This window comes from Lepisma saccharinum, chromosome 8, assembly GCF_977018435.1.
Source record: "Lepisma saccharinum chromosome 8, izLepSacc3.1, whole genome shotgun sequence".
NCBI classification, from domain to species: domain Eukaryota; kingdom Metazoa; phylum Arthropoda; class Insecta; order Zygentoma; family Lepismatidae; genus Lepisma; species Lepisma saccharinum.
The window spans coordinates 19,253,323-19,271,630 of NC_139236.1; the positions used below are offsets into that span (position 1 = coordinate 19,253,323).

The 18,308-nt window shown below is 36.1% G+C and overlaps 2 protein-coding genes across 2 annotated transcripts in view; both read left to right on the forward strand.

The window, feature by feature from the left end:
• LOC145991690 (FRAS1-related extracellular matrix protein 2-like) overlaps positions 1 to 14,360 on the forward strand; it is a 99,462-nt gene extending 85,102 nt beyond the window's left edge. The window contains exons 13-15 of the mRNA XM_083127749.1: positions 9,723 to 9,889; positions 10,598 to 10,803; positions 14,149 to 14,360. Coding sequence (XP_082983875.1) covers positions 9,723 to 9,889; positions 10,598 to 10,803; positions 14,149 to 14,360 — 585 coding nt within the window. The remainder of the gene's footprint in view (positions 1 to 9,722; positions 9,890 to 10,597; positions 10,804 to 14,148) is intronic.
• A 2-nt stretch (positions 14,361 to 14,362) lies between these two features.
• LOC145990874 (FRAS1-related extracellular matrix protein 2-like) overlaps positions 14,363 to 18,308 on the forward strand; it is a 46,348-nt gene continuing 42,402 nt past the window's right edge. The window contains exons 1-3 of the mRNA XM_083126324.1: positions 14,363 to 14,491; positions 17,302 to 17,411; positions 17,985 to 18,212. Coding sequence (XP_082982450.1) covers positions 14,381 to 14,491; positions 17,302 to 17,411; positions 17,985 to 18,212 — 449 coding nt within the window. The 5' untranslated portion in view covers positions 14,363 to 14,380. The remainder of the gene's footprint in view (positions 14,492 to 17,301; positions 17,412 to 17,984; positions 18,213 to 18,308) is intronic.

Genomic DNA, 18,308 nt, shown 5'->3' on the forward strand with positions numbered 1-18,308 from the left:
ACAAACAGTACGACAAACAAAAATAAAATACTACACGAGAAGGCGTACAACATTCACTTACAATCATTGTTCGAAACCTTATTTTCCACTGACAAACCGTTAGGGAAGTTGCTTGAACTATTGGAAGTGGTAGAGAGTCAAAGCAAAGAATGGACACGAGCGGCAAGTTGCAACGATAACAAATGCCTTTGTTATTAACAAAAGAGCAACGCTGTTGTAAAATTTACAATGGTGCACATCCCAAAAGGTTAATGTGGCCTTCCCCGACTGGAAATACTTGTTTCAAATGTTAGAAATTGTTAATATTGAAGAAGTTAAGGTTGAACTGTTTCAACAGTGAATAGATGGCCCATAGTGATTCAGATCCCACTTTAAACTGCAGTTCCAGTCACATGCAGTCCTGTGAATACAGTGGACTTAAACCAACAACTTAACAACATAATTTGTGCATGAAACTTTTAGAGATTCAGCATTACCGGTGACCATAAACAGCATGCATCCCTCCATACCATAAGGACCACCCCTGAAAACCTGGACAATACCTACTTTATGAATTGGACATTTAACCAATGTACTTCTCTTTTCTACATTTCAGAGTATTTTCTGTCAGAGAGGGTGGTAGTTTGCTCGTTGTATTTCTAACATTTTTTGAAGAAAAGGAATCAGAGCTCAACCATTTATCCACGATGACATCCAAAGTGCATGTGGGGGGTGGGGAGGAGGGGTATTCTGAATTATTTTAATTATCATCATTTTTGTCTCTTTATCCTCATTAAAGCCAATATTTCTCAAGAAAACTGGTCTTGTGTTTTGGCCAGAATTTTAGGCCCTTTGAAAACTCTGTGTCATGATTAGACCTCGGATTTTAGGTTTTTAACCTATTTTTTTCCTTTAAAGGTATGTAAGAAATAATAAGTTATGTCAGCATTTTCTTAAAATATGCAAAAACTGATGAAGTTCTATAGTGCGTAAAAAATACTATTTTGCTTGTTAGAACCTATTTTAGGTTTATACGCCTAAATCAAGCCCTTTTTTTAGGTTTTTATATACTTTTAAAGGTTTTACATGATTTTTATGTCACACAGAGGCATTTGCTTTGTTTGATCATGAAAAATTCAATGATGAAAGTGTTTGAAGCGTACTCTTTGTCGATTTGCCTTCCTCCAAGTCCATGGTGATTTTTCAAAGCTCTAAACAAAGCAAAATGTCTGGTGCCACTGTTACCTGTACAATCCAAAGTGGTCTGATCTGTGTGGTTGATAGGTTCGGAGTGAAGGACATGGTAATGTACATTAATACTAAATAGCACAAGATAAAAACCAGATGGTGAACAATTAACATATTTAATAAAAATTGGACCTTATGTCCGAAACATTCAAGTACATTGAAACCATGATATAGAAAGAATTACACAGAATACATCTGCTTATTATTTATCTTCTTCTGGCCGTGAAGACCATACCTTGTAGCCATATCATAATACCTGGACCGTATCATCCCTCCAGGTGTCCCATTAAAAAAATCAGGTATGCTGATGACCGTATCGATCTGGCGGGCCGTGAATCCTGGTAGACCTTCTCGGAGACGAGTGAGGTGTGCTAGGACCTGGTCCTGGGTATCCAGCTCTGCCTGGGGTAGGTTCTGGTACTGTTCCACCGGGGTTAGCTGAATTTCTATTTGGTATTGTAACGTTGAAGTCTTCGTCATCTGCAGTGTCACGTGAAACACGTCTCTTCAACCACCTGGGATGAACCACTCATTTGATTCCATCTTCTAGCATGATTTCGTAGAGGATGCTATCTCCAATACGACGAATAACAACTCCTGGGATGTAATTCGGAGTACCGTGTTTAGGCAATTGAACCCAAACTGCTGAGTTGATGGCGAAAGTACCATATCTCGATGAAGAGTCGTTCTGAAACTTTGCTGACTTCCTCGACTTGAATGGAGATTCACTCGACAAAGGCAGATTGTTTGGTTCCCACCAAAATCTGGGTCGGTGTTTCAAGACCGAAAGTACTGGTAGGCTTCCTTTTCCACCCAGTCGTGTGTTCCGAAGGATGAAAAGAAGGTTGGCGATCCCCATATCAAGTTCAAGCGTGCTCAGATTGGGGTTGTCAATCATAAGCTTAACAAGAGCGGTTTTGACAGTACGAACGTATCGTTCGGCTAAGCCATTGTTAGAGCTGTGATAAGGTGGTGAAGTAACATGTTTGATACCATTCTTAAGACAGAAGTTACGAAATTCGAGAGAAGTGAACATTGTCGGATACGATAGTATTTGGTCTCCCTAACATATAGACCACTTTTTCTTTGCAGGGCGTAAGTTCCTACTGATAGTAGACACCTTCAGCAAGTGGACAGAAGTGTGGCCTGTACAGACATTGGACACAAAGGAAACGATCCGCTGGCTTATGCAATCTTGCGCCACGCTAGGGATACTAAATACTATCGTATCCGACAATGGCCCAACGTTCACTTCTCTCGAATTTCGTAACTTCTGTCTTAAGAATGGTATCAAACATGTTACTTCACCACCTTATCACAGCCCTAGCAACGACTTAGCCGAACGATACGTTCCTACTGTCAAAACCACTCTTGTCAAGCTTATGACTGACAAACCCAATCTGAGCAAGCTTGAACTTGATTTGGGGATCGCCAACCTTCTTTTCACACGACTGGGTGGAAAAGGAAGCCTACCAGCACTTTCGGTCTTGAAACACCGACCCAGATTTTGGTGGGAACCAAACAATCTGCCTCTGTCGAGTGAATCTCCATTCAAGTCGAGGAAGTCAGCAAAGTTTCAGAACGACTCTTCATCGAGATATGGTACTTTCGCCATCAACTCAGCAGTTTGGGTTCAATTGCCTAAACACGGTACTCCGAATTACATCCCAGGAGTTGTTATTCGTCGTATTGGAGATAGCATCCTCTACGAAATCATGCTAGAAGATGGAATCAAATGAGTGGTTCATCCCAGGTGGTTGAAGAGACGTGTTTCACGTGACACTGCAGATGACGAAGACTTCAACGTTACAATACCAAATAGAAATTCAGCTAACCCCGGTGGAACAGTACCAGAACCTACCCCAGGCAGAGCTGGATACCCAGGACCAGGTCCTAGCACACCTCACTCGTCTCCGAGAAGGTCTACCAGGATTTGCCGCCCGCCAGATCGATACGGTCATCAGCATACCTGATTTTTTTAATGGGACACCTGGAGGGATGATACGGTCCAGGTATTATGATATGGCTACAAGGTATGGTCTTCACGGCCAGAAGAAGATAAATAATAAGCAGATGTATTCTGTGTAATTCTTTCTATATCATGGTTTCAATGTAGTTGAATGTTTCCACAGCACCAAATTGATAGGTTCGAAGTGAAGGACATGGTAATGTAGATTAATACTAAATAGCACAAGATAAAAACCAGACGGTGAACAATTAACGTATTTAATAGAAACTGGACATTATGTCTGAAACATTCAAGTACATTGAAACCATGATATAGAAAGAAATACACAGAATACATCTGCTTATTATTTATCTTCTTCTGGCCATGAAGAGCATACCTTGTAGCCATATCATAATACCTGGACCGTATCAGTGGTCTTGCTCACTTTCGCATCACTTTGGTTCTATGTGGCATTCACATCTTGCAAACTAACATTTTAGCATTGACATTTGCACCACTGACTATGTTCTTGTTGAAAGATTATTTTCAGCATATAAGATGATCCTCACAGACAAAATTGCGGAGTTTGACTGGAAAACATAAAAAAAAAATAAAAAAAAAAAGAAGTTGCCTAACTATACGGTGAAGAGTGGAGTTTGATAGCAAATTTCCAATGGTAAGTTCTGCCATCGCTGTAGGGTTAGGCAACACACATATCATTATGCAAGATAGTGTGAATTTCAGCCTATAGGTGCCCCATTTTCATTGCCGGTGACTATACCTAATCAGCATTTTTCAGGAATTTTGAACTACACCGTGTCCCGCTTATGCGTACAATAAAAGAAAACTTCATAACTTCCAAAACACACTGTCAGAATGATGTGATTGTTGTTTCATTTTAAAGAATGACTCAGAATTTTTTTTAGCAACACATTCAGTGGTAGTTGCACATGCGCAGTAGCCAGAATGTTTTGAAAAGTGATATTATCAGTATCTCAGTAGCCATTCGTCATGTGGTCGCCACAAGAAGAGGTGTTTTATGTTTTAATGTTATCTGAAATGAAGTCTGTGACACTTGTGCAGAGACGATTTCATGCACGTTATGGTTTGGGTGCTAAAGAAGAAGTTCCATCGTACATTTCAATAAAGAAATGGGAAAAAGAGTTACGCGAAACTGGTTCTTTGTTGTAAGTAAGTATTCAAAACGGAAAGTGTCTGATGAGAATGTGGAGCATGTTCATGCCTCATTTAGCCAGAGTCTGAGGAAAGCCATATGCCAAGCTAGCAGGCAACTGCAAATTCCTAAATCTACGACACACAGGGTACTCTACAACAGACTGCTCCTTCATTCATATAAAATTCAACTTCATCAACACATAAAACCTGGTGACAAGCCTGTCAGGGTTCAATTTGCTAATGAAATGCTTAGGAAAATTGATCAGGACGATTTATTCTTGGACAGTGTTTGCTTTTTGGATGAGGCCACCTTCCATGTTAGTGGTCATCTTAACCGACACAATTGTAGGATATGGCATTCCGAAAATGCTCGCGAGGTTCATGTGAGAGAACAAGGTTCTCCGAAATTGAACCCAGACTTATTGCATGGCTGGGTAATATCATTTCTCAACATAGATAGCGAAAAACTACTGTATTTCTATCACTTGTATTTTTAGAATAGAGATGATTTACAGAGGAAAAATTGATGACCAGTCACTGGGCTTATTTAAAGTTTTCTTCTCAAATAACAGAATCGTTATGCACTAGAGCTATTAACTGCTCAACATCAGTAACAAAAGTTGCTGCAAACAAATTGTAAAATAAATTATTTCACAGGCTGCCACAACGATATGTTTTACATGCTAAAAAATAGTAGTTGAAACGAGAACCTATTTTAAGGTTTTTCAAACCTATTTTAAGATTTTTAGAGCCTAAAACTAAAATTCATGCCAACAATCTCACACAGTACTGCATACTTTGCACATCATGACTAGACCTCGGATTTTTAGGTTCTAAAAACTGTACTTTTAGGTTCCTAAAATAGGCTCTAAAAATCTTAAAATAGGTTTGAAAAACCTTAAAATAGGTTCTAAAAAGATCCTAAAATAGGTCCTAAAAATCTTAAGTTAGGCTCGAATAATCCTGAAGTAGGTTCAAAAAACCTAAAATACAGCATGTCCCACTTCTACGTACAATAAAATAAAAATTACACCTTTTTTACTTATCAATATTTTTTGTCCAAACTTTGTACAAATATGTAACAACTCAGAATTTTTTTTTGCAAAACAAGAAAACTAGCGTACTTCCACAGGTGAACCGTTAGTGGCACGGCAAATGTCAAACCGGTTGTCAGCCTCAAGCCACACGTTTTGAAGCATGTGCGGGGTAATGTTGCTTACTGCAACCACAATTCTTTCATGCAAGTCTTGCAAATCTCTAACTGGTGTACAGTAAACTTTGTCCTTAACATACCCCCCCCCCCCCAAAAAAAAATATTCAATAAAATGCGAACCTCTTCCTATTCATTTTCCATTGAAATGCTCATCCAGGAAGTCTCTAACGAGATTTGAGAAATAACATGGTGCTCCATCTTGTTGCAGGATGACCCCTAGTGGAAGTTGGGGTACGACAAAAAGCTGTAACATGTCCAGTTAATTGTTGGAATTCACTGTTCCCTCGGCGAAGAAGAAGGGGCCACGGAATTCTTTCAATATTTGGAATCATAATCATATCATATCATAATCATATCATAATCTTTATTTATATGTTGACCCAATTTTCCATGGGTATGGATATAGTCAGATACATGTAAATATAGATAAGATATAGTATAAGAGATATTACAGTATAAAGACATCAAAGATGATTACATACACATATGTGATACACAAATTTACGTAAATTGAACATTTACAATATTAAAAACAATGATAAACAGGTATGCCCATAATAAAAATATATAGTGTATGCATTGTTTTTTTTTCTTAAGTTAGATACATCATTCCTTAAATTTATATGATATTTATAAACACTAAGGTCTATGAGATTAGGTTGTTTTTTTACAGTAAGATGTGGCATGCCCCAAGAGTATCCATGAAGTCATAAAGTGAGTGTGAACCATAATACTATTTCTAAGGTTCTTTTTTTTTTTTTTTTTTTCATTTTTAATGCATATTTTGATCTTTATGGTGCATATAAATCTGCCCCACATATAGCACATATATAGCACACAAGTATGAGTGAAGCTTCTGGTTCTAATGAAGTTTCAGTCTCTCTTCTTGAAGAGTTGCGTCAGAGTCAGTGGCGGATTAAGCTTCCTCGCCGCCCCTAGGCACAAACTTAATGTGCGCCCTTCTAAAAAGAAACGTAGTAACTTATTTGCACTGACCCAGTACGTAAGTTCCGTCTGAATATGTGGTTGAAAATGGTTCCCCAAGCTCCCAACAGATTTCTGCCTTGTTAAGAGTGCCAACTCGCAGTTTTTGTGTTCTTCAGAATTTTCGTGTGATGCTAGAATATTTGAAATGTTTTTCCAGTCTGAAATGCCGTGAGTTGCGATGTTTGTCTTGCCCTTGAACAACCTGCATGATGCACAATAAAAGGCACCAGTGCTGCACGAATATACCAAATAATTCCGCAAAATTGATTCTCCATTTACAAGTTTACGAAAAAAAACACTATTATTTAATAATCTTGTCTTACCTGCTATGAGTCTTTGCGATTTAGAAAAATCGTTTTCAGCATTCTGATTAATTCCACGTCTTAGAAGAATGTCAATTGTAGACTCATTCAGACACCACTCGGCAGGATCGTCACTAACGAAATTTGCACTCTCACTGTCACAATCAGGAACTGCTACGAACAGAGGGGACACTACCTCAGGTGCAATTTCTTCCTTCACAATATTTTCGACATTTTGCGTTTCACAGAGTTCACTCGATGTAGCCGCTTCCACTTCAATTTTTGGACTGTTTTCGGAAATAACTTGTTCCTTTCGCCTAAAAAACGTGTCCACTGTACCAAGCTTTTTCTGTAAGGTTGCTTCTCTTTCACGCTTTTCGTTTGCAAGTTTACGATAAGCCGCTCCACTTAACTTCGTTCGCTTCATGCTGCCTGCTGCATAAAAAAAAACACCAAATCACAAACGCACTAGCAACAAACTGAATGCACCAGCCAGAGAATCCAGTAAGACAAAAACTATAGTGCGCGTCAAATCTCCTGCATATGGCGATAGCCAATAGCAGCCCACTGCAGCGGTGCCAAGTCGAAATCTCACTTGGAAAAGAGAGCGTGGTTGAGCGAAACGCCTTGTCACGGCGAGCTCGGAACATTTGATAATATAACATATAATAAACTCAATTGGAGAAAAGAATATACCTGATTATGCCAGAGGGACTGCCAGGGGTTCTCGTCACTCCAACAACTGCCGTCGTTGTCCTCATCGTCACTGACCACACTACTTTCGCCCTCTGTGTCACTGTCCTTCAAATGTATTATAATTGGGTCCAAAATTTCGTCCCGACCTATCTCCCTTACAAAATCCTTTTCCTGTAATTGTTGTGCATGTTTAACCCAAGCGGCCCATTGTTCTTGTTTTACATTGTCAAGTTCTTCGTTAACAAGAGTACGTTATCTTCTTGGCAGTAGGAAATTCGCCATGATCGTAAAATTCAAAGACGGTTCTACGAACTCCGTCTTTTTCAGTCATCTAAGTTTGTCGTTCTTTTCGGTACGTTAATGTGCTTTCTAGGTGATTGAAACATGCCCCGATCCACATTGCTTTTCCACAGAACATATCCGAGAAACGGTAGCTTGATTCACACCACACGCTTAAGCTGTTAGAGCCTGGCACTTCTTACAGTCAATTTTACTTCTCTCTTCTTCACTAGAACATTTTTTTAAAAAATTGTACACCTGAAAAATCACCTGTCGTGCCTGGATTCGTACAACACTGTATTTTTCCCTCTTCTCTCGTTACCACTACCACTTGGTTTACTAAACGACATACTGCACACACCCACTAAATACATGTTAAAAAAGAACGGTGACGGAATCCTCTTTGTCAACTTCTTCCACCATCACTGGGAACGTACGTACCCTGTTCCCTTCGCTAATCGGAAAGTTTCGGAATGAAACAGGAACGAAGGAAGAGCAGAAACGATACAATGCAAATAAGTTTATAATAACATTGCTTCTACAGAGGGAACGGTATATGCTACAATCACGCTTGTTTTTCGTACATACTCGCAAATTCATTATCTTTCCATCTGTTGAACTACTGACACTTGAAATAATCTATTTATATCCGAGCGCCAGGTACACGATTTAGTAGCGAGGTGAAACAGGTTCTCAACTAGGCAACGCCGCACGTCTGTGATTCGCTGGTGCTGTGCAAGCGTTCAAGGCCATATGCAGGAGATTTGACGCGCACTTCTAGTTGCGGTCCACACGAAAGCTGCACTCACTCACTCACTTATCAGCAGTGTTTATGTGTTTATTTTTTTTTTAAAGACTGGCATTGTTACAGATGTGAGTTTCAAACAATCAGTCTTCTTTCCTGCCTGGCCATTAACAAACGCTTAGTGGAAGATCGAGGGGTATGTATTTACAAAAACAAACCAACAAAGGCAGGCCGGCTTGCATTGTCATTGTAAGTAATAAAAGCCACAGCACGGGTTAAAAACAAATTGATTGGCGCCTGAAGGAGGTAGAGCAACGATACATTTGATACCACATAAATCCGATACATCAAGGTTTCTTTCGTATGAAGCGAAAGTGTTGCAAACCGTTGATTGAAACATTGGTTTCATAGGTATATATTGTCACTGTGTACGTAAGACACTTTTTATTATTATTGATATTCTGGAAAAAAGATTTGCCGCCCCCAAGAGTTGCCGCCCCTAGGCACGTGCCTAGTGGGCCTAGTTGGTAATCCGCCACTGGTCAGAGTAAAATTCATTTATAATTTTTTACTTATCCATATCATATGTTTGTTAAATATACAATACAGCAAGAGGGTGCAGTATTTAATGTCCAGTAGTTTTGAGTATATAGTGAAATTCATCCTGAGTCTTCCAAGGCAAAGAGAATGCTCACAGCATCCTGAACTCACGGAGGTTGTCAAGAGAATGTTTTGAACAATACATGATCAGTGTTCTTATTTTCACATATTTTTGACAACACATTGAGATCTGAAGCATCTTCTGTCTCTGACATTTTATGGGTGACAAATACCTCTCTTTCACTGAACACCTGATTTTTTTTGGGGGGGGGGGTGATTGCTCCTCCTTGACCCCACCAAGTTACGCCTATGTTCCAACTGAAATGATATGTTTACTGCAAGAACAAAAGCTACAATGAAAATAATGTTAATTGTATTGCATAGTTACTCTTTCATGATAAAGTTATTTAACATTTTTACAATATGTAAAATTTTGTAGTTTGTACTATATACATACTTTCATTCAGCTTGTTTTCTTCAATATTTTTTTGAGCAAGCAACTCTATCGAGGCTAAAATCATACAAATTGATGATTATTATTTTTTTTAGTCTTGTAACCCTAAACATCCAGATTTTACAAAAACTGGTGCCTTGTGTTCAAAGGAAGGAATAAATGACACTTTGACAGAGTTCCGGTGGCGTGTTGCAGCTCCAACTGGTATTGATGGTGTAACAAGTGATATGAATGGAGTTTCATCCAACACGTTTTTTTCTAGGTGAGTTTTAATTTATGAAACGAGTTCCTTGGAACCTTGATATTTTAATGCAATATTTTAATCAGTTTCATGTTTTAAAAGTTAAATTTGTTCCTCCAGTTATGTCATTCATTGTTTCTATTGTCTGCATGTTTAGATTGGCACACTAGAAGTCTGGGCATATTCTTTCATTATTCTTAGTTAGAGGGTGGTATTCGAAGGAGTGTCAAGAGTGTCAAGAGTACTGAATACTTCATCGCTCTTGATGACTGTAAATCTTTAGTCTTTTCTGGGAGGATTGCTATATGTATAATATCCCTATGCTTTGAAAGAAGTTACTAGAATTTTTCCCACTGGATATTATTGAAACATCAGACTGCCTGGATATAGGGAGTGATTATGAGGGTAAAGTCAATAAAATGACAATACAATAGAACTAGATAATAATAAATCTGAAAGTGATGAAGACAAAGAACAACCTACCTGTAAAAATAAAGAAGTGGTAAAAGAAACATGAAAGATTGAAGTACAATGTATATTCCAACTTAGACACAGGGGAATAATTAAACAACACATTAGAAATATTTGATTGTTTAGCTGGAACATTTTGTGGTTCCCTATTGTTTTGTAAACTGCTTGTAAACTTGTTAAACTCATGGCTTTTTATGTTCAAATTCTACTGCAGAAATATTGTTAATAATGATTGCAATAACTTCCTCATCCTTACAGAACCTACCATATCACCTTGGATAGTGTGTACTTCAGTGCAGGTAGCAGAGTGCAGTGTGCTGCAAGGGCTGTGAGCATAGATGGAGACCCAGGCCTCGAGTTATTCTCAAAACCAGTAACAATATCAAAAGAGGAGGGACTCTGCATACCCAGAATATCAGGATCGTTTGGTGCTGAACCTTTCACGGCAAAACTCAAGTACACTGGTAATGTAACAGCAAGTTTAGATATGAAGGCTCCATGAGAAAAAGGAAGAATTTTATAAACTTTTTGGGAATGAAATACCTGACCTTACTTTTCAATGTGATATTTTTCTTTCCTGGGATTTGTTGCAAGAAAGAGGAGAGGAAAGCTGTTTTAGAGGTTTTAATTCCACATTCATGAGTGTCAAGTAGAAAAATTGTTTTACCTGAAAGAGCCGAAAATTGATATCCCTTTTTTTCTTTTTTCATATGGATCTTTCATGTATGCAGTATTTGAATATTTTTTTTTTCAGATATGTCGATTGATTCTTCTGTATGCGGAAAATGTATAAATTATGATGGTCGACACATTAGCATGATGCTAACACTTCCATTATTTCAAATGTCGTTGATCTTTTGTGGTTCTGTGTCATTTTTTTGTTGATTATGTGAATACACCACATTGTTGTTTCGTTATGTCTAGTGTACTGTTACCCATGAACATTTCCTTGAGTTTGATGGTCATTTTTGACTTCTGATACTGCACTGTTGCCCTCATGATCAGTTATGCCAGGCTGCTTCATATCACTATACTTTAAATAAAGAATATCACACTGCTACTCGTAATCTCTATCGTCCATTAACCATTGCAATATATGAGTAATGTCCAGGATGAAAAAGGCCACTTAAACACAAGAAGACCAATAAAATTCATTAAAACAAAAAAATAAAAATATGACAAAAACAGTCAAGTGGTTGGTCGACATGTGAGATATATGCTAACATTTTGACAATGTGTTGACAGGATTTCGGCACAGCTGCTAATAACGGAAGGGAATGCTCCACCCTATTCTATTTTCCCAACCCTAACAAAAGAAAAGACAGGTAGACTGCATCTCAAAGAGCGTTTGTATTTTACAAACATGAATTTCAATGTTAGCACAGCGCTAACATGTCGACCAACTGCGGGTAAAGAAGAATGCTAGGATAAGCTATAGGAAATGAAAACTGATAGAGACATCTCATAACTGTAAGTGACAACTACCAATTCAATGGAAGATAAAATGATCTGAAAGAAACCTTATTCAATCCTGAATTTACAAAGAGCAGACCCTAACCATTTTATTTTCTATTGCAATTAACTTTAAAGATTGTTTCAGAAGAAGTGCTGCAAATCATTATAATTTTAAAAGAGCAAGTTTATAACAAGTATGAAAACATAATTATTTCTCTCTTTGAATGATTCTGTTGTTGGTGAGATTAACAAAACCAATATCAAGGGTTTTGTTATTCCAAAATATTGGCGTTAATCCAACCACCAATATGAGATGATACTTTGCCTAAGTCTGTGTATTCTGCAGCGTGCCAAATATTGACCAACACTTCAGAAAAATCAGAATATTCTGAGAGTCATACAAAATATGGAATTTTCATGATTGCCATTTCTCTCTTTCCTGTTTTGGTTATTTTGAGCTAATCACAACAATGAGAATGAATGGTGATATGGATGATGAGACAAATATTCCTTTACCTAGGGTTCAAACCTACGATCCTTTTCATCACAACGGGATGGATGGTCTAACCATTCTTGTCACAAAGGTTGGCAATTTCATGAATACATGGCAGCTGTATTAACATTACTTTTAACTGAATATGTTAATGCCATATATTAAGACAAATCTCTAGTAGACTGGTATATCATAACTAGAGACCGGATTTTAAAGGGAAAAATTTTACTTTAAAAGGACAAAAAAAATATTACCAAAAAGAGGAAATGAAATGGGACTATAGTTTATTTTTGCACTTCACTAAAAATATTATTTTAAATGAAAGCACAATATATACCATTTAATGTATCCCTTTCTATATATGAATGGTATATATATATATATATTGTGCTTTCATTTAGAATATTTTCAGTGGAGTGCAAGAATAAACTATTGTCATTTTTCATTTCCTTTTTTTTTTTAAGGTAAAGTACAGTGAACACTTTTACCATCCGTTTTGATTACATCTTCCTTCAAACAACTTACTGCATTCCATAGCTTGCTGCTACTTTTACCTGGCTTCACCATTTCACTGACACTCAATACTGTCATCACTGTCACACAGTTAAGTTAAAACTATTATAAAAAACTTCACAAAAAAGTCTAAATCTAGCAGATAAGTACACTTTCAACCCAACAGGTGTACCGCTTACAATGCTCTTGTTACTGCTTAAGCCCAAATCATATTGTTGCAACAATTGCTGCAACATACTCTCAACACTCATGGAGGGAAGGTAAGGTATAAGGTAGAAGATGCTTGTTCTTTCTTTCCTCTAAGCTGCACCAAATAAGACAATTGTTGAATATTTTGTTTAGGGAAAATACAGTCATACAAAATATTTCACATCTTGTCAATAAAGGGACCAAGGAAGATGTTTTTTTCAAAAGGGAAAAAAGGGAATGTAGGCTGAAAAGCTAATTAATAAAGGGACCAGAAAGGAAACTATTTGAAGAAGGGTAAAAAAGGGGAATGTGGGCTGAAAAGGGGAAAACCAAAAATCAAAACCATGTAGTCTTGGTGGTGGAAGATAATTATCAACACTGTTGTTATTTATTCCATGATCCTTGTTGAAAAATAATAAAAAAAAAAAAATCTTTAAAATCTGGTTTCTAATCATAACTAAACAATAATATATATTTACATTGTAGCATTTATAACTTTTGAGAACAATTAAATGTTGCTAGAATGTTAAAGTACAAGGGAGAGTCAAATGAAAACCTTATTTTGTTTTTGTTTCTATCTAGTAGATTTCTGTTTGTAGGGTTGCACAAGCATTACAGCACAGACCTATTGCTGATCTACATATATTTTTAAGTTTGAGTTAGTGTCTGTATACCTCAAGTATACAGTCATTTATGAGCCACTGCGAAGACCTCTACCTGTGAACTGAGGCCATCGTCGAACTTTCTCCTCCTTGCTGGTGTGGTAAGCATGCACACACATATTGAATTATCATTTGTCGAGAAATTTTTGTAAGTTTTAGGCTGACGGAGAGCAAGAAACCACTCCTCTCCACTGGTGCAAGTGTGTAGAGCAGGCACAATCTTTAAAATGACAAAAATGGTGTTTTGAAGCTCACCTGATCAGCGGTGTAGCCCTCAGATTGTCTTACAAATAACAGTTGATACCTCATGTAAATTTGAGCGGTTTACAGCATGTCCTGTAATTTTTGTGGGACTTTTAAGGTTTTCATTTGACCCATGTAATATTGGCATCAACAGGAATATTTAACAGGATCAGTATCATAATCCATTCAAAGTGGTATTAGCTCACTCTCTAGTAAACATGCTATCAGGAAACTTATTTTCTTATATTTTACAGGCCCAGATGATCCAAACCATCCAAACTTAGTGAAGCTCTCCATAATAATTCCACACACAGATGGAATGCTTCCTGTCATATCAACAAGGCCACTTTCGAATTTTGAACTCACTCTCAGTCGAGATGGACTCAGAGTGGGTAATCACAAGTGCTCTAATTTGCTGGATTACAATGAAGTAAGTAATTGCATTACAATTATATTAATTATATAATAATTCCACACACAGATGGAATGCTTCCTGTCATATCAACAAGGCCACTTTCGAATTTCGAACTCACTCTCAGTCGAGATGGACTCAGAGTGGGTAATCACAAGTGCTCTAATTTGCTGGATTACAATGAAGTAAGTAATTGCATTACAATTATATTAATTGTAACCAACGTTGTGCCAACTGTACTGAAAATGCTTGACGAAACGTACGAACACACAATTTGGCAATGGTAATTATGGGCATGATTCCAAACGTTGGCTCAACACATGGTTTTTATGTTGGGCCAATGAATGTATGGTTCTGATATATATATATATATATATATATATATATATATATATATATATATATATATATATATATATATATATATATAATTTATAGTGAGGCCAAATGTAAACAATAGTACAAATTATTTATGAAAATAAAAAAAATACACAACATTTTCTCAGTCACGTGGTATCATTGTTTTCAAAGCATCGTGCCTTCAAGTGGTAGCACAAAAACTTTCTAGAGTTTACTTAGTTTTCCACCTTTCATGGAATTTAGTCTCCACATAACATTGTTTAACCACCTTCACAAGAATACCTGTAAGAATGTTCTTGTTCTTAGCATCAGCTAAAGAGACAAACAATAAACAATTCCCAACACATCTTTCATCCATGGCAGCTGACAAAGGACTGGTGAGCGACTGCAAGTTAAAATAGCTTCTACTTTCATTAAAAAAATATTATATTTCCATTATGTGCTGTGAAGAAACACTGTTACATTTAATTTATTTTACATTCTAGAATTTACAGCATATTCTTGAAAGTTCCCTTAACATGAGAAAGTTCCATGGTTGTGCAAATGTTGGCCAACATAAGACCAACATCAATTTGCCAACCAACATAAATCCAACCTTTCCCACGTAAAAACTGATGTTGGCCCAACGGTTGTGGTTACTTGAATATTGTAGATTTTGCCACAAAGAAATAGAAAAAATAATGAATGCAATTTGCCTCATGTACAGCACAAGCTATAAGTACCATGTTACATATAAGATGATAATTTGATACATTACCCAAGCTTGTTAGGATATTTGAAACTTTAAATAAGATTGGTAATGAAAATTGATCGATCTAGCTGCCCGATTATTCATATTTATTTATTCTCTGAATTAATCTAAAATACAGAATCTTTACAATGATGGTAGTATTAGTAATTTGGTTTCATTAGAACTTAGTTAATCCACACATGATATTACACAAAAAAAAAAGAACCTATTAAAAAAGTTGGCATGAGTTTCCCATTAATTCATTACTAACATTTTGCACATTGTTGAAAAATATCACTATGTTACATGATACAAATTCATTAACAATCATCCATAATCTTTCTCCCTGTATATGAACATCAAAAGGTAATAAGGTAGGTGAGCCAAAGGTGGTTCACATTACAAAAATCATATTAGTATTTAACACAACTAACAAATGGCACTACATTAATATACCCAGTCTCCCTCAGGTGCACCATGCAACTGAAAAATGAACTGTCTCGGGCTGCCAGCAGCTATTTTATTTAATTTATTGTGAAATGCCTGGCATTGTAGTAACTGTGCAGACCAGTCCTCCACGGAGGTCAGCTATGCGTCGTTACTGTATATAATATAATACATGTCAACAATCACAAGTTCGACACCGACAATTTTCTCTAATAAGATGTGGAAACATGAATAAATATGTTTTCTTGAGCACAAGCATCATTTTCTAAGCCGACTATAAGCCGTGGGCCACCTTGGGAACAGATGTAACGGTTTTGTAATTTTTTTATTTCTTTTTTTTAAAAGTTACAAGCAACGTTACAAAATATACATTTGGTACACTTTGTTAATTAGTTATAGGAGTTATTTCTTATAATTTCAGAAATTTATCTCTCATTAGAGATTTGTAAATTGCCCTAGAAGCTTAACTAGGGCCACATTTGGTATACCTACCTTATATACACCACGAACTCTCAACGTAATCTCAAAACATTCACATGTTCTAATCAAATACTAAGATTTCAAATATAGTATATATACTATACGCCAATGCTGAAATTGTAGGGAAATAAGCTTCTGTCTGTTATATAAACATAACATTTAACAGTTTTGAACTTTTAATACAACTTTTGATAACAAGTAACTAACAGAAACCAAATAATCAATGGTAAAATATTAAATAATTGAACTTTAAGTACAATTATGGTGTTACTGTGGGCTATTTAAACATGATTCATCTCCCTGACACCATGCAGTATGATGCAATTGGCTCGAGTCAAGTATATTATCAAGTAATGAGCTAAATCTCTAAAATTGCTAATGTTAGCTAAAATCTAATTCGCGGTTAAGATGTGTTTTAAATAAGTATTGACTTTGAATGTTGATGAAAAACATAAAATAGTCATGAATGATTGTTAATGAATTAGTGTAATATGATATTGAATTTCTTCAAACAACACATGTAATGTTGCTCACATATTAATGGACCTTTTCTGAATTAATTTGTGTATTGATAAATTGAATTAGGCTATTTTACATACACTTTCTGCAACTATTGGCTAATTGTGAAGAAATTAATTTGTACTGTGTAAACTACACTGACAAAATTTTTAATTTGTCACATTTACATTTCTGAAATTGAGTTGGTGATGCATCATTCAACTTCTTATTAATAAAACTGTCTATGAGCTATTATTGAAAAAATATCCTTAGGGGTTTGTACAGGGTGAAGGAGTACGCTGTAATAATATGAATGTCAAAATACCTCTTTTCACGAAAATGCAGTGCACCAAAATATTTTTTAGCAATCTTGGGACCCACCCTGATCAGAAAATACGGTGATCTCATTTGCTTTCTTTCTTACAACATCCACTTGTAATAACTATTTATATTACTTTTAATTCTTTTTTTCCCAAAAAGGTTCAGACGAAGTATGGTTTTAACTCAGAGTCTACTAAAAGTCCAAATACAGTGGGTGAAGTTGAGCCCTATCAGTACAGTGCTGAATTGAGGAGTGAGCCTACATTAAGGTATGTTTTGTGACTAGAAAGACATCATAAACTACTAATTGAATCGTTTATTTCAGAAAATCCCTATCAACCACTTCTGGTGACAATGATATTTGTAGTTTCATATAGCCCTTGCCAAGACGCATCATTTGATGCAGAAATCAATAGGTGTTGGACCAGAAGTGGTCGATAGGCAGTTTCTGAAATAAACGATTCAATTATGTCTGCTCTTTTATATACACATTTATTGTGTAACACTTCACAAATATTTTATAATTTTCTTCATAAAATTCTTATTGTGAGAACACTTCTAGGCTCAAATTGATTATGAAAAAATAATTGGAATTGTAATAATTTTCAAACTTATAAGAAAAGTGTTTGTGTGCATGAAGAAATATTGAACTGAAATGAAATTACATTTTATTAAGTACCATTTTGATTGTGTTTGTGTAGATGAAGAAATATTGAACTGAAATTCAAGTTATATTTTATTATGTACCATTTATTGGCTCATTATTTGAAAAGGAAGGATGTTTGCAACCATACACATTGAATTCTATTTACCACTATATTTCTTTCCTTGATTATTTCCAGATTTTATCGAAATTTGGACTTAGAAGCTTGCCTTTGGCTTTTTGAATCATATTATGATATGTCAGAACTCATCACAGACTGTGGAGGAGCAATCACAACAGATGGGCAAGTTCGAGATGTAGTACAGTCTTATGTGTCAGTACAAGTTCCCTTGTATGTTTCCTACATTTTCCACTCCCCTATAGCTTTGGGTGGATGGCAACATAATGACCTTAAGTCACAGCTAAGGTAAGGTATTTTTTTTGTTATTTTTTCAAAATAAGAATCAATTTTTTAAAATGTAATATAACAAAGCAAATGGAGGTTAACTGGAAAAATTGTATC